Consider the following 14,992-nt stretch of genomic DNA (forward strand, 5'->3'; position numbering starts at 1 on the left):
TCCCCAAGGCGACAATCTCCATCTGTCTTCTCTTATTCTCTCCCTCTCTTCCTCCCTCTTCTCATTCTCTTATTCCTTCTCCCTTTTCCATTCTCCTTTCTGTCCATCTCTCTCCCCTCAGCCTTATTCCTTTGTCCCCACCTTTCTTTGTGTCTCTCTCTCTGCCCTTTTCTCTTCCCCCTCCTCCCTTTTTACTTTCTCCCTCCTTTCTTGGTTCTACCTTCTCTCTCTCTGTCTCCCCCCCCCCCCCCCAGTTAAGGACAACACAATGAAAACAGACACCTTGACCTATGCATCTCAGGTCTCCACCCCCACCCCCACACAGCTTTACTTCCATTCTCCCGGTGGTCTGTGCGCGTAGGAACGATCCACTTACATTTCTCTAATGCAAGTGATTCTCTGTCTCTTCTTCATTCATAAATCCAAGAACTTGGGAGGTCCTCCTTCCCAGATGCTACTCCTGTTCTTCAAGGCTTGCCTGCCACTGGGGAGCTGCCTGGGGAGGCCCAGGGCCTGGGGTCCGGGGTAGGAGGTGACTGGTTTGGGGGCATCCCATCCATACCCTGCCCCTCTCCTCGCAGCTGCCTTGCCTCTGAGCTGCCACCCTCAGCTGACTCACTCAGATGGGAAATGTGGGGAGGGGAGGAGTTGGGGTGGGGGGAACCGCCCTGGTCTACTCCACACTGTTTGCCCAGATGCTCTTTGGAGCGGAGACGAGCTAATCCCAGAGAGCGGCTGTGGGCTGCGGGGCGCCCCAGGTTGGCCACATTCACTGCGCTCCTGCACTCGCCCGCCTCCAAGTTGACGCAACTTTTCCAAGAGTATCTGTAAGGCCTGAATAGAAGCCTTGGGGGTCTGAGGGCCCAGAGGGCGTACAGGAGCTTCCCCTGACCCCCCGCCCTTCTAGGAAACGGCCTGGATAGGGGTGCGCTTTGGCTGGAGGAGCGCACCGCACCGTCTGACTTGTCCCGGACAAGAGTTTGAGGGAGGCCTCCCTGCTCACTGCAAAGACCTGGCGGGGAGGCAAGAGCCCGGGCACGGAGGGGGGTCGACTGGGGGTTCTGAATGGCTGGAGGAGCTGCGCCAGAGGGCTGGGCGCGGGCGCGGCAGTGCGAGCAACGCCCGAGGCTGTCTCCACCTCTTCTGGCAGCTTGGACCTATGAGTGCGCAGCTCGACTTACAACCATCAACAGCCCGGGAGGTGAGCGCGTGAGAGCGCCGAGGGGGGTGCAGGACCCTCGCAACTTCCTCGCAGGACCCCGGCGGGCTCCCGGAGTCCGCTGCCACCGGACAGCCCGCGCCCACGCCTCCTCTCCCTGGGGGCCGTCCTGCCACCCCGACGGGATGCCCGCAGCCATGCTCCCCTACGCTTGCGTCCTGGTGCTTTTGGGAGGTAGGTGCCACCCTCCCCCCACCGGCGCGCCGCCTAAGGTCGGAAGGGAGGGAGCTGCCGTCTGAAGTTCCTTGGGGCTTCTTGGGGACTGCCGTATGCGCCTGTGAACCAGGCCGGTGATTCTGCGTTTTGCGCTCTGTTCTCCAGCCTCGCCGGCCAGCACCTGCCTCACCTCCAGGCTCTTCCTGGGCCCTGGGTGGGGTAAGCCGGTTCCGGCACCACATGCGCGCCCGCAGCAGGCTGACCTCCAGGCACCAGGAGCTGCTCCGGGCCCTGGGGTGGCTGGGACCTCCAAAAAAATTCAGGAGGATCCCAGGCCCACTGAGACTCCCTCGGCAAGGTACAAGCCCCACGTCACTCAGACCAAGGCTACAGAATCTGGTCTTGCCCACTGAATCCTAGACCTGCTGGGACTCAGAGCTGTGTCCTGCAGCAGAGCCAGGGAAGAAGTTAGGGGAGGGTACAGTGACCCTGGGCCCCTCCCCTAACTTCTGGTGCCCAGCAGGCCTGGGCCGGGGAGGCAAAGGACCACAGGACCCCTGGTAGAGGAGACAAGGGCCATCTCCAGGACTAACTGCTGTCCCACTGCGTCTTCTTAGGGCCTAGGAATGAACAAAAGTCTGCAAATGCCAGCTGCCCATGGTGCACCACCATTGGCAAAAATGACAATAATCACCACAGTGTGCCAGGCTCACCCCCGAGCACCCTCGCCTTGTGAAGGGTTAAGAATTCTGGCCCTGGAGTCAGACCACCTGGTTCAAAAGCCCAGATCAGCTTCATATCAACCTGTGTGGCCTTGGGCAGGCATGTCCATCAGCTCTCTTAGACTCAACTTTCTCATCTGTCAAATGGGCTCACCAGACCCTCACCTCTGTCTGGGATTGCTGTGAGGATTTCAAGGAGGAGAGCAGGAGCAGCACCTAGCACCTGCTTCCTGGCCCTGAGGCGTCAGGTCCTGCAGGAAGACACGCTGCGCAGGTACAGCCAAGCACGCTTTACTCCACTACGGGCAAGGAGCAAAGTCAGGTCTCCCTGCAGGAGCTCTGCAATCAGCCCCGAATTTCTAAGCAAGATATTTGAAGAAGAGAGGAACGGGGTCTGAAGGAAAGTGGAGGGAAGGTGTGTTTGCAGTTTGAAGAGCTGCAGATACATCCACCAAAAGGGGACATTTATCTCAGGGCTGGGGTGAGAGGTCACACAGCCGTCCACCGTCATGGAGTCCTCCCTCAGAGCAAAGATAGGCCACGGCAGCCCTGTGCCAGGACAGTCAGGGTGGAAGGAAGGGGGTGAGGAGGGGGTGGCTGAGAAAAGAGTCTGTGTACTTTCCTTCGGGGCACGGAGCTGGGGAGGGGAGAAGGGGGATGCTGCGTCTTCATGTCTCCTCCACCTCCTCCCGGGCTGTTCCTCCCCGTGGGAATGGGACAGTCCAGCGCAGCAGGACAGATTTTACCCCAGGAACCTGCAGTCTTGGTCACCGCGCAGTGCTGTTGTCCTTGGCAAGCCCCGAGCTTCTGTCCTGCCAATAAAATCACTGCAAGTGTAGCCTCGCGGCTCTTCTCCGGAGTCCTGCTGCTTTGCTCCTTGGCGACCTTTCACCACCGCAAGTCAGACAGATTCCACAGGAGAGAAGCCAAGAGTGCCCGGCGGGCCCAGGCGAGCGCAGGAGTCCGCTGTGGAGCCCGTGATTCAGACCCAGACGCTAGGAAGGGCGCCGGTCCCACGCGGGCTGCCTTCAAAGTTCCCTGCTCTAAGCCAGGAACCATTTTCCACTGAACCCTTTTTCAAAAGTCCTTTTCACCACTGGCTGTATCACCAGGCAAGAGGCTCTTTGTGCTTTAGTGAAAGGAAACAGAACCCCGTTAATCCTTCAGATACTTAGATAATTTAGGTGCCTGAGCTGAGGGAAGAATGAACTTCACGTCTCCAGGTTCAAAAACTTAGGCACCCCAACGGCCCCAGCACGGGAGCTCACCTTGACACACACACACACACACACACACACACACACACACACACCAGGGTTTCTCAGCCTCGGCACTGCTAATGTTGTGGTCCAGATCCTTCTCTGCTGCAGGTGGTGTAGCGGCATCCCTGGCCTCCACCTACCACATGCCAGTAGCAACACCTCCCAGTTATGACAACCGAAAGTGTCCCCAAACACTGCCAGATGTCCCCTGGGGGGCCACAGTTGTCCGCGGTGGAGACTCGCTGGTATGGGCAGATCTAATTCAACTGGTAGATTTTGAGATGAATCTGTCAAAATCGCCGGGTCAGATGGATTTTGTTATGCTTACTCTGAGCAATCAGGAAATCAAAGACACAGTGGGCCCAAGAAAAACAACACAATCTAGGTAGTTTCTAATTTGGATGTTGATTTTTCCCATTTGTCCTCTCTCCCTCTTGTCTCTGAAAATGTCCTCCCTGGGGATAACAGGAGCTAGGCTGTGGGTAAGCGTGGTTAGTTACCCGCTGGAGCAAACCCTCCTCCAAACCCTGCAACGCCAGATGTGTCTTGTGCCAGTGCAGTGGCTTCCAGCTTTGGTTCACTCCCCAGCAAGCTCTGGCGTTTAAAAATCTCCTTACTCAACAGTTTATGCTTGAGGGGAAAAATGAAGAACCACAGCTTCTTTTTTTCCTCTCATTTTTTTTTTTTTTTTCTAATCTCAGTCCTGCTTTTATCTCTAGCCATATACTTTGCAGTGGCAAGTTATCCCTTAGAGACAGATTAACTAGAAAAAAAATCACGGGCCATTCCATAATAAATTAGTTGTTGATATGGGGGCTCTGTTTCAAAACCAAAGTAAAAACTGGGGAGAAAATTAACTTAAGTACACTCGTCTGAAAAATCAAAGGTGAAAAGAGATCGGTAATTGTATTCGTTATTTAAAACAAAGAAGAATTTTGAACAGAATCTGCCCCTCGCCGCTTTGCGAGGCTCGTGTTGTAGACAGATCGTCATGGCCGGCTGTTTCACTCATGTGCTGACCGAGGCTGGGATCTCCAAATTCAAAACAACCAACTCAAGGCTAATAGAGCAGCTTCCTTGATTTCCAAACCATCTGGATGGCAAGCTAGTAAGAAGTTCCATTGAAGAAGTCTTTGGGAAATGCATTGCAAGTTCACTATGTTCATGGAAACTAAGCCAGAATGAGCCCCTGGTAAGACTTCCAGGATAAGAGTGCTTCACTGCCAAAGTCAGTCTCTGAACTTGAGGGCATCTGAGCTGAGCTGGGGGGACTCTAGGGAAGGAACTGAATTCTGAAGTTGGCGCTGGAGGTGGCCATGAGTTGTGGCCAGGGGTGGTGGTGTGACTGTTCCTCAAACCAGAATGGCTTTCAGAAGCCCTTTGTGCAAAGCCCGCCCCCGACCCTGGAGCTGGGAGTGCAGGTGTCATGGTGAACAGGATGTCCCAGAGAATGTCAGGCCTCCCAGAGGGAAGGGCAACCAGTCCATTGGGCATGGGGACACTGGGGAGGCAGGGCTGGTGCCCGCGCAGGACCTCTACCTGTGCGACGGGAGGTTGCCTGGTCTCAGCTGAATCTAACACGTGTCTTAGAATCTATCACGTGTCTCTCTCTGTGCTACGGAGAGCTTGAGAGCAGCGTCTTGGGAACTGGACAGACCTGGGTCCCATTTTAGCTTTGTCACCTATGTCCCCATCAGTGAGTTGAGAATGGTGATAGCTGCACCCTCAAGGGATGATCGAAGGGTTAAATGAGACGTCGTGTGGTCAGCGCTGGACACCAAGAGCCTTGTGAACCCTCCCTGCTGTCAGTGTTGAGAGCTGGAGGCTGCACTCGACTCTCCAGACCCGGAGAAGAGAGAGGCAGGTCAGGGCTCTCAGCCAGGCGCCAGTTCAACTTGAGCTTGGGTGCGTCCCTTCCTGGCCATCTCCTTTTGGTGGGTGCTGTCTTTTCTTCCCACTCTGATGTTCCGTGTGTCCTCAAGAACACCATGGCTAGTCTAATGATACCGACAACAGCAACAAAATTAGCAACTGTTCCTGTTCAGCGAACCAGGGTCAGCCCTCCTTGTACACCATCTCCTATAACCCTCCTCCAGCCCCAGCTGCCAGCCTCAGTTTCCTGACCTGTGAAATGGGAAGGGTGGCCGCCCTCACTGCTGGGGTCGGACCTGTCTAGCAGAGAGGGGCCCAGGTGAGTTTCCGATCAGAGACTGCGTCTGGGGGGCCTTGATGTGTACGTGCCACTCACTGGGGGAAGACGATGAGGACCGAGAAACAAATGGGGCAGCTCCTGCCCTTGTCGAAGTCGGAGTCAAGCAGACAATGAAATCTCCAGCTAGCAAGTAATAACAATATGAGAGTGACTATACAGAGCAGGTCCGCGGCATCTAGCCTGGATTGGGAGGTTAAGGAAGGCCTCCCTGAAAAGGTGAAATAGCTGAAACTTGAAAAAAAGAGGGCGGTTTAACTAGAGGAGACGGAAGAGTAGGTTCACCCCGGGAGAGGAGGTAGCATGTGCAAAGGCCCGGCTGCAGAAGAAAAGAGCAGTGTGTTCAGGGACCAGAGAGAAGGCCGGTGAGGCTGGTGAGGAGGGAGTGAAGGTGCAGGGGGTGGACGAGGTCAGAGGTTAGCAGGGGCTGAACCGTCGGGGGCCATGGGGAAGGAGTCAGACATTATGTCAAGGGCAGTGGAGGGTCCCCTGAAGGGCTCTCAGCAGGGTGCGGAGGGGCAGGGGATGCCTCTAGAAGTCGTGAGCTCCCCACCACTGGAGGCATCCTAGAGCGAACGGGACGATGGTGGCTAGCACTGACTAGGGAGTGGCCTGGGTTTGCTTCTAGCCCCGAAAGTCTCTGATTCTAAGGAGTCCCACCAACCTCCTAGTACAGGACACGGGCTTTCAACTGTCATTTTGGCCCCCCATAGACCCCCCTCAAAATTTAGTGCCCAGTAAGGATACTGGTAATGGTGATAGGCTACACTCACCAGCATTCAAGGTGTCCAACCATCCCGGGCTCAGTGCCGCCCCTACTTCAGCCCTTGAGGCAGGCTCTGCCCTGGTCCCCGTCTTACAGCATCCCCAGGAGGAGAAGCAGGGTGGGATGCACAGCCTCTCCCCAGACACCTCCTCTAGGTCATCACTCTGGCCCATTTTCCCTGGTCTCTTCTCCTCACTACCACCATCAGCATCTAATCGAGGCGACCAGCCACCCTCAGGGGCATTTTGCGATTTAAAACACTCATATTCTATCAAGATGTAGGAGGTAAGAAAGTCCACCAACTAGTCACTTACGTTTTATGGGACTCAGTCCCAGCCAGAGCCTCCATCCAGCTCAGCCGTGTTCACACCCCAGCCTCCTCCCCTGAGCCCCTGCCAATGCTCCTTGGTCCCCGTGTGACCCTCATCCCCACACACTTCACAGGCAAGCTTTCTTCCTCCGCAGAGAAGATGTCACCAGCCACCTTCTGTGACCAGGACACAGTCACTGTGTCACCCTGTCCATCAAGCCACACCCCTTTCCACCACAGTCTCCACACACACACGTCCTGTTCCTTCTGCTTAGAACAGTGTTCCCTGCCCCTAGCCTCCCCTTCCCCTGCAGATTTGGGTATAAATTCCTAGCCGTGGAATTGCTGCAGCAAAATGTGTGGGTTAAGTTCCTCTACCAGCCTTCCTTTCGAACGGGTTGCACAGTCAACACCCCCCATGGATGGCTTATGAGAGCCCCCATTTCCCACATCCTTGCCAACCCTGGTCATTATCGTTCTTTAAAAATCTCACCAGTGGCAATGCTTGGTTGTTTAGACTTGCATTCCTTTAATTATGAGCAAAGAGGAACGTCTTATCTGCCCCTTTCATTGATTTTCCTGTGAGATGTCTGCTCGTATCCTTTGCCCATTTTTATATCAGACTTTAAAGAAATCTCTTCTTCTTTTTGACTCGTTAGTGCTCTTTCTGTAGAGAGGAGCTGTCTCCCGTATGTGTTGCCGTTTCTCCCAGCTTGCTGCTTGTCCATCGAAGCTTCCTAAAAGAGAATTTACTCATTGTTCCTCGTTTCTTTCATGTTTACTCCATTGAAACGTGCAGAGGCACATGGGTTTTAAGCTAAATGTGCATTTTTTTACCCAGGAGGAGAATAGATGGCCAGATATTCTTACCATAAATGACCATATATGGGGTCTGTGTGTGAGAGAGAAACTGACTTTCCTCGGAAGGAGAGACACAGCCCAAGCGCTGTGCTAAGCACGTCATCAGTGAGACCCCGTTTGATTCTTGCAACCTCCTATGCCACGGGCACCATTTTACAGAAGACGAAAGCAAGACCACACACCCAAGGTCATCCAGCCAGCTAGCCCAGGGGCTGAGATCTGCGGGCCCTCCTGGGGCAGTTCAGCTCGAAGTTCAGGCGAGGACCTCCCTGCCCTGCTGCCGGTTTGAAAGAACCAGGGTTTAGAGCCAAGTCTGGGCACCGGGAGATACACGCGCTCTGAGGCATCTGGGCTGGTGGTTTACATAACACGACTTAATGGGGAAGATTGCAGCGCAGAGACCACAGGCATGCTAACAAGAGCAGCGTTTTAAATCCCCAATTAAATGTTAATCTGAGAGTTGTTGGAGAGGGAAGGCTCCTAATGGTCCATCTGCAGAGACCGCAGAGCTGGCTGGGCTCTGGAATTCAACTTCCCACGTTCAAATTCCAGCTGCTCCACCGACTGCAAATTACTTAATCCATCCGTGCCTCAGTTTCCTCCCTTGTGAAACAACGTCTACCCCAAGGGGTTGCTGTGAGAAATAGGTGTTACTGTCCACGTGAAAAGTTTAGCACAGTGCTAGGCACACAACAAGGGCTTGGTGATGTCACTCACATCATTATTTTCTTCTATTTTTTTAAATTAGTTAATTATTTATTTATTTTTGGCCGCGTTGGGTCTTCGTTGCTGTGAGCGGGCTTTCTCTAGTTGCGGCGAGCGGGGGCTACTCTTCGTTGCGGTGCGCAGGCTTCTCATTGCAGCAGCTTCTCTGGTTGCAGAGCACGGGCTCTAGGCGCACGGGCTTCAGTAGTTGCGGCACGTGGGCTCAGTAGTTGTGGCTCACGAGCTCTAGAGAGCAGGCTCAGTAGTTGTCGCTCACAGGCTTAGCTGCTCTGCGGCACGTGGGATCTTCCCGGACCAGGGCTCGAACCCGTGTCCCCTGCATTGGCAGGCAGATTCTTAACCATTGCGCCACCAGGGAAGTCCCACTCACGTCATTATTAAGGTGACAGGACACTGCCCTGCAGGGTTCAATCTTGGGATTATCCTATACTACCCTTCTTAGGGGTGGCTGCAAGGCATTCTGGGACATCAGGAGTGTGGCTGGAGAGGAAGGGTCAGAAAGGGTGGTGACACAGTCAGAGGAGGATGGGGGTGCAGAGTAAGAAAAGGGAGTCAGAAGCCCAAGTCCCTGCTTCCAAAGGCGTGCAGGAGCTTGGGTTGCCTTTGTCTGGTAATGTATCCAAAGTGCCCATCTGGTGGGTGGGTCAGTGTCATGCATTTCAGGAAGTCTGTATTTGTGTCCTAAGGCTACTGTATAAGGTACCACAAACTAGGTGCCTTAAAACGACAGAAACTTACTGTCTCACAGTTCCGGAAGTCTGAAATCCAGGTGTCAACGGGCCATGCTTTCTCTGAAACCTGTAGAGGAAAATCCCTCCTTGCCTCTCGTAGCTTCTAGGGTTTGCTGACAGTCCTTGGCTTTCCTTAAATGCATCACCCAGTCTCTGCCCTGTTGTCCCATGGCTATTTTCTCCTCTTCTTATAAGGAGACCAGGCATCTTGGGTTAGGGCCCGTTCTACCCCAATATGATCTCATCTTAACTCTTTATATCTGTAACATTCCTATTTCTAAAAAAAAAAAAGAAAAAAAGAAAAAGGTCACATTCTAAGGTACGGGGGTTAGGACTTGAACATGTCTTTTTGGAGGATGCACTTGAACCCATAACACCTACTGTTGTGTCTGAAGGGCCTACTCTGCTGGGTGGGATGGCGCTAGGTGTTTCTGGGAAGAGGAGATTCGAGAAGTTATGGGATCAGCCTGTAATTGAGAGGTGAGTGGGACAGGACCAAGCCTCCCAGGGACCTGGGAGGGAAGGGAGGCCAGGAAACCAGAAACTAAATACTCACCGTTAGGCAATGCCTTAAATAAAATTTGAGGGAATTATGGACCCACATAAAAACTATATATCTAAAAAACATTGAATGATGGGAAGATATTTTGGGCATAATGTTAGAATAGAAACCCAGTGTATGTGCATCTGATCTCAGTTATGTGTTCATGGTGGAGGGGGGCATCCTTATCTTTTAAAATACAGACAAAATCATATGAAATGGGTGGTTATTTCTGAGAGGTGGGATTATGGGTGATTTCTCCCTTTGTCTTTTTATGTTTTTTTCTGTACTTCCTATGGGATTCATTCCATCTGGGGCTGGGGAGTCCAAGGAAAGGGGCTGAGTTTGCCCCCGAATCTCCCAGATTTGCACTTCCGCGCGTTTGCTAGGATCTCAGCAGGAGAGGTCGGTTAGAGAAATGACGGAGGCTGAGGCCTGTGAAACCTGACCTAGCTGCAGGGCGGGGTCCTGGTATCAGAAGTGGGGTCAGCCCCAGCGGCACCATCTCTCCTGGGCAGTAGACATGCCCTTAGGCGGGCTGGTGTTCCTGGGCGCTGATGTGAGGAACAGCAGTGTCCCAACCATTCAGGTATTTAGACAGGAACTTGTACCCTCCTTGCTGCCAGGAGAGGGGGATGCCAAGGTGGCCTGTGTCCAGTCAAGTAGACAGGACTTCAGAAGAGGGAACTGGAGTCCCCTAGGGTGGCTGAGGCCAGACCATAGCTATGGATGGCTCCGTACCATCAAGAGCCAGCATGCACTGGGCACCTTTTTTTTTCAGCACTGTGGGAGCATTATGTTATTTCTTCCCGATCGCCTTGTGATTCGGGCACTGCACTTGTCACCATTTCACACCTGAGGAGATGGAGGCCACTGGACTAGGGTGCTTCTCAAGGGGCAGAGGCTGGAAAGACTGCAGCCTGGTGGGCTCTTAGTTCCTCAGGGGCCATCCACAGCATGGAGGTCCCAGCCCCAGTTAGCCCAGAACTCGCGGCTCTCTGGTGGCCCTAAGGTACTGACAGTCTCTCCACACAGTGAGCCCAGGGCCAGGAGACCCACCACCCATCACCCAGGGGAAGCAGGGAGGGTGGAGTCCAATGCCAGGGAGATTCATTGGGCTACTTGTTGGTCCCATGAAGTGGGACCAAAGTGGAGCCTTTGCCCTCCAACTGCTTCGCAAGTCCTCTTCTGCTTGAAGCCAAACTGCGGTGGACAGGCGCTGGGTTTGCCTGCCTAGGTTCCAGGCTCCCTTTTTCTGCCAACAGCAAAGTTTCCCTTACTGGCTGTAATCCTGGAGGACTTGTTAATCAAAGTGCCTCCCCTCCACCTGGGGCATGAGTCTCAGGCCGGGCTAATAGCTATCCCCAGAGCTTAATGTACGTTACAATATTTGAGCTGCCCTTCTCAAGGCTCAATATTAAATTATACACAAAAAAAGGGAAGCGAAGCAATAGCTCACACCCAACCAATCTTTCCCCAAAATATGCATAAAAACAAAGCACAAGACATAGATGTGTTTAGTTTGGAATGACCAGTGGCCACAGCAAAGCGAAATTATTTGTTCTTTGAAATGTACAATTAGAGTTGTTTTAACATGTGTTTTTGGTGGCTGGGTGTGGGTTTCTAGATAGTTCGAAGCTGAAGTCTACTGTTTGGCCCATCAGCTTTAACCCAGTTCTGATGGGCTCCACTTTCCTTAACAGCAAACCACGGGTACTGAAATGAAAACCAACTTGCCAGGGGGTGAGACTGCCTGGGCTTTTACGACTGATGTTTGGACTCATTTTTTCTGCCACAGTTTCGCAATACTTTTGCATTTCATCTGCCTTTTGCAGGGGAGGTCAACTTAAAGTAACCATTGAAATCTCAGAAAAGGTAATAACCTTGTGATCGAGCGACTGGCTGCATTTTCCTGTAAACCCCACCCCAAGCTTTCAGCGACTGTACAATGCCTGTTTGGGGCAATTCCAAGATGTATCCATTTCTGCCATTGAGGGTGACTAGGGGCAGCCTGACTTCCTAAAAAGTCAGATTTCCAGGTTACGTGTAAAGAACTAAGCCCAGTCCCATTCCGGGCATCCATTACTGCTGTGGACAGGGGCCCAGGGAACAGAGATTAGGGTCCTGAGCTTCCAGAATCCTGTAAGGGCTTCAGCAGAACATGGAATCACTTGGAATTTGCGTATTCGTCGCCAGAGAGCTTCTCAGAGTGTTTGAGGCCAGAGATGCTGGAGTTCATTATTAAGAGGGTGAAACATATTCCCTGTCTACACAGATAATTTGCTCAGAAAGTTCTTTCCTTCTTTTTTTTTTTATCCCACTTAAGTATTAATACAAAGACAAACTTCTCTCTCCTCCAAATTCTGATTTAGAAGAACTAAATGAATGAGTGTGCATTGACTGTGTTTTTACATAACTTCCTATCATTTCTACTCAACGATGGAAATACTTCTTCACTCCAGTGTTCTTCAAGGGGCCTTCGGTGGGTGCCAACAAGGTGCCTGGCACTGTTCCCCATCCTGGGGACACAGTAAGGAACAAAAGGGGCCTGGCATAGCCCTTGTGGGGCTGGCATCTAATCGGGCAGTGGGGTTGGGGGAGCACAGACAGTAAATAAGAAAACAAACAAATAAATGATATGAAAAGAAGAAAAGATAGCGACTGGGAAGGTGGGGTTGCCAGATGAGGTGTCCCTGGAAGGCCCCTCCAAGGAGGTGACACTGAAGCTCGCTCCTAAAAGATGAAAAGGAGTAGCTGCGTGACGATCGGGACGAAAGGAACCTGAGTAGGGGCACAGCAGGTGCAGAGACCCTAAGACAGGAGGCAGTTTGGCCCGTGTAAGAAACTGAAGGGAAATCAGAATGTCTGGGGCCGGAGAGAGCGATGGAGAGTCAGAGAGGTGGGCAGGCCAGCTCACGGGGCGCCTGAAGACCTCGGGGGAGGCTGTGGTCAAGTGGAAGGGCTTTGGGAAGCCAGGGGCAGGTTTGGGGGTTCAAAAGGCTCTCTGGCTGCCGAGTGGAGGACGGGAGGCAGTGGTGAAGGCTGGGGTGCACTGGTGGAGATGGGGAGAGGTGGGACTATTTCCAGGTATGCGTGGAGGCAGGAGGGTCAGGACCTGTCCGTGGACTGGACGTGGGCGCTGCAGGAGTTTCCTGAGGCTGTCACACAAAATACCACAAACTAGGGGCTCAAAACAACAGAAATCTATTCTTTCACAGTTCTGGAGGCCAGAAGTCCAAAGTCAGTATATCGGCAGAGGCATGCTCCCTCTGAAGGCTTAGGGGAGCCTCCTTCCTGCCCCTTCCAGTTTCTGGCAGCTCCCGCTGTCCTTGGCTTGTGGCCGCATCCCTCCGGTCTCTGCCCCATCTGTACAGCATTCTTCCCTGTGTCTTCCGTGTCTGTGTCCAAATTTCTCTCTTCTTCTAAGGACACCAGTCACTGGATCTGGGCCCACCCTCAGCCAGGATGACCTCATTAATCGCTTCTGGAAAAATCCGATTTCCAATACCACATTCACAGGTACCGGGTGTTAGGACTTGATTGTATCTTTCGAGGAGGACACAATTCAACCCAAAACGGGTTAAAGAGATGACTCCTGGATGTGTGGTCTGATATGAGATGAGATGGAGGGACCTGGGGAGGGGGATGGAGACTGCGGTGGTCGGGGCACCATGTGCTGTTGCAGGGTTGTTCACTCTACAAGAAGGAAGTGCTGTCTGTGCTCCACAAGGCTGGGTAAGAGGTGGACAGCTGGACAAGGGCACATAGCGGTGGCCTCCAGCCTGGCCCAGAGCTCGGGCTCCATCCTGAGACCAGTGGGGAGCTTGGAGTCCAGCCCAGGAAGGACACACCGGGATCCACGTCATACCAATCTCCCTTTGACAGCCATCTTTAGTCAAAAGCTAAAATATTCGATTTTTTAAAAAAAATCTTTGCATGAGATGGAAATGCCTGGTCCAAAGTCGGCGCACACACAGAATATTTGTGGAAAGAATGAATGGGAGAACGGAGCCTGCTGGTGATGTGAAGCCAAGGGAGTCGAGAAGGCTTAACTCTGTCTGAGACCAGAGAAAGGAGGTCGAAGATCCCAGAGGAGAGAGGGGATGGAGCTTGGAGGAGGAGCTAGAGAGGGGGGTCTGGAGCACGGGAGGACCCCACAGTCCCAGGTCACATGCTCTGAGGATGTGGGTACTCGCTGTCTCGGGGATGGGGGTGGGAGCAGGGCTGTCACCCCGGAGCGGGAGAGGTTGGGGCCAGGCCGGCGAAGGCTCATCAGGGCCACCAGGGGGAGGGAACAGAGCTGATTAAGAAGGAGCCACGGGCGTGTCCAGGGGCGTGTATTCCCCGCGCATGTCTGGGTCTTTTCTCCAGCAGCTCTTGGGGTCAGTGAAGGTGGATCCAGCAGCTGAGCCTTAAGAAAGCAAGTGGCCGAGGTCACGGCTGCCAGAAGGCAGGCAGCCCAGGAGCTGGGGAGAGCAGAGGGCGCTGGCTGATGTGGAAGAAGATCTCTCTTAGCGACGGCAGGCATGGCCAGGGCTGTGGTCTGTCAAGGGGTCTCTCCCGATACCCATCCTCCCTCCTCTCTGTTCTAGAACCCTTATTTCCACTGGGCGCTTGGTCGTGCAGACGGCGCAGCCTTCTCCAGCCTCCCTGGCAGCCGGCGTGGCCACGGCTTGGGAGCAGAAGCGATGTGTGACTAAACAGGAAGGGCACTGCCGCCTGCCCCTTCTCTCCTTACCCTGGTAGAAATGCAGGCCTCCCAGGTGGACACGGGATGGATGTGCGACTCCAAAAGGGGGACAGAGATGTGAGAGTGGGACACATGGCGTCAGTGAGGAAAGAGCAGTGGCTGGTGGCTGGAGATGACATCCACCGGGAGGCGATGAGGGTCAGGGGAGCCCCCAAGGACAAGGGGCTTTGGCCGGAGGAAGGAGGAACCATGATCTAGAAGCAGCGTGGGCTTAGGACCTGCCACCAGGAAGGCTGACATTCAGGTGGAGACCAAGGTTATCAGGGACGGGAGGAATGGGTCCGGCACAGGACTTGGGTGGCCAGTTTAAACGGACACCCTTAAACTTCCTCCTTCACCCCTGCTGGCCCCTTAAAGCCCTCTTCCTGGTCAAGTGTGTCCCATCAGCTTCCACCTGACCAATCACCTTTCTTTTTGCCCAAGGGCCAGTTCAGGATAACCAAGGATGTGAACGGAATCCTTTTTCCCTTCAAGAAATTATATCCCCGTTAGTCAGGAACACAATATCTGAAGCTGCCCTCGAGCATCCTTTAATAGGTCCCCAATTACCGAAGGGGTGCGTTTCAGAGGCTGAAATTTCAGCCACCTCACAGCCAGCCTACACCAGGCCTGATTATCATGCTGCCCCCTGAACAAATTTCATTACTGAGCAACAAACACACTTGCGGAGCTAGTTTACACTGTCTTTGCTTGGCTGACCTTGTGCGCTATTGAGTTGGAAAATGTGATCTGTATTGTA

General features: G+C 53.3%; 1 protein-coding gene across 1 annotated transcript in view; it reads left to right on the forward strand.

Moving 5' to 3' along the window:
* Positions 1 to 1,035: 1,035 nt before the first annotated feature.
* APCDD1L (APC down-regulated 1 like) overlaps positions 1,036 to 14,992 on the forward strand; it is a gene marked incomplete at its 3' end in the record, with an annotated part of 49,364 nt that continues 35,407 nt past the window's right edge. Inside the window, exon 1 of the mRNA XM_079944853.1 lies at positions 1,036 to 1,393. Coding sequence (XP_079800979.1) covers positions 1,066 to 1,393 — 328 coding nt within the window. The 5' untranslated portion in view covers positions 1,036 to 1,065. The remainder of the gene's footprint in view (positions 1,394 to 14,992) is intronic.

This window comes from Stenella coeruleoalba (assembly GCF_951394435.1).
Source record: "Stenella coeruleoalba genome assembly, chromosome: 15".
NCBI lineage: Eukaryota > Metazoa > Chordata > Mammalia > Artiodactyla > Delphinidae > Stenella > Stenella coeruleoalba.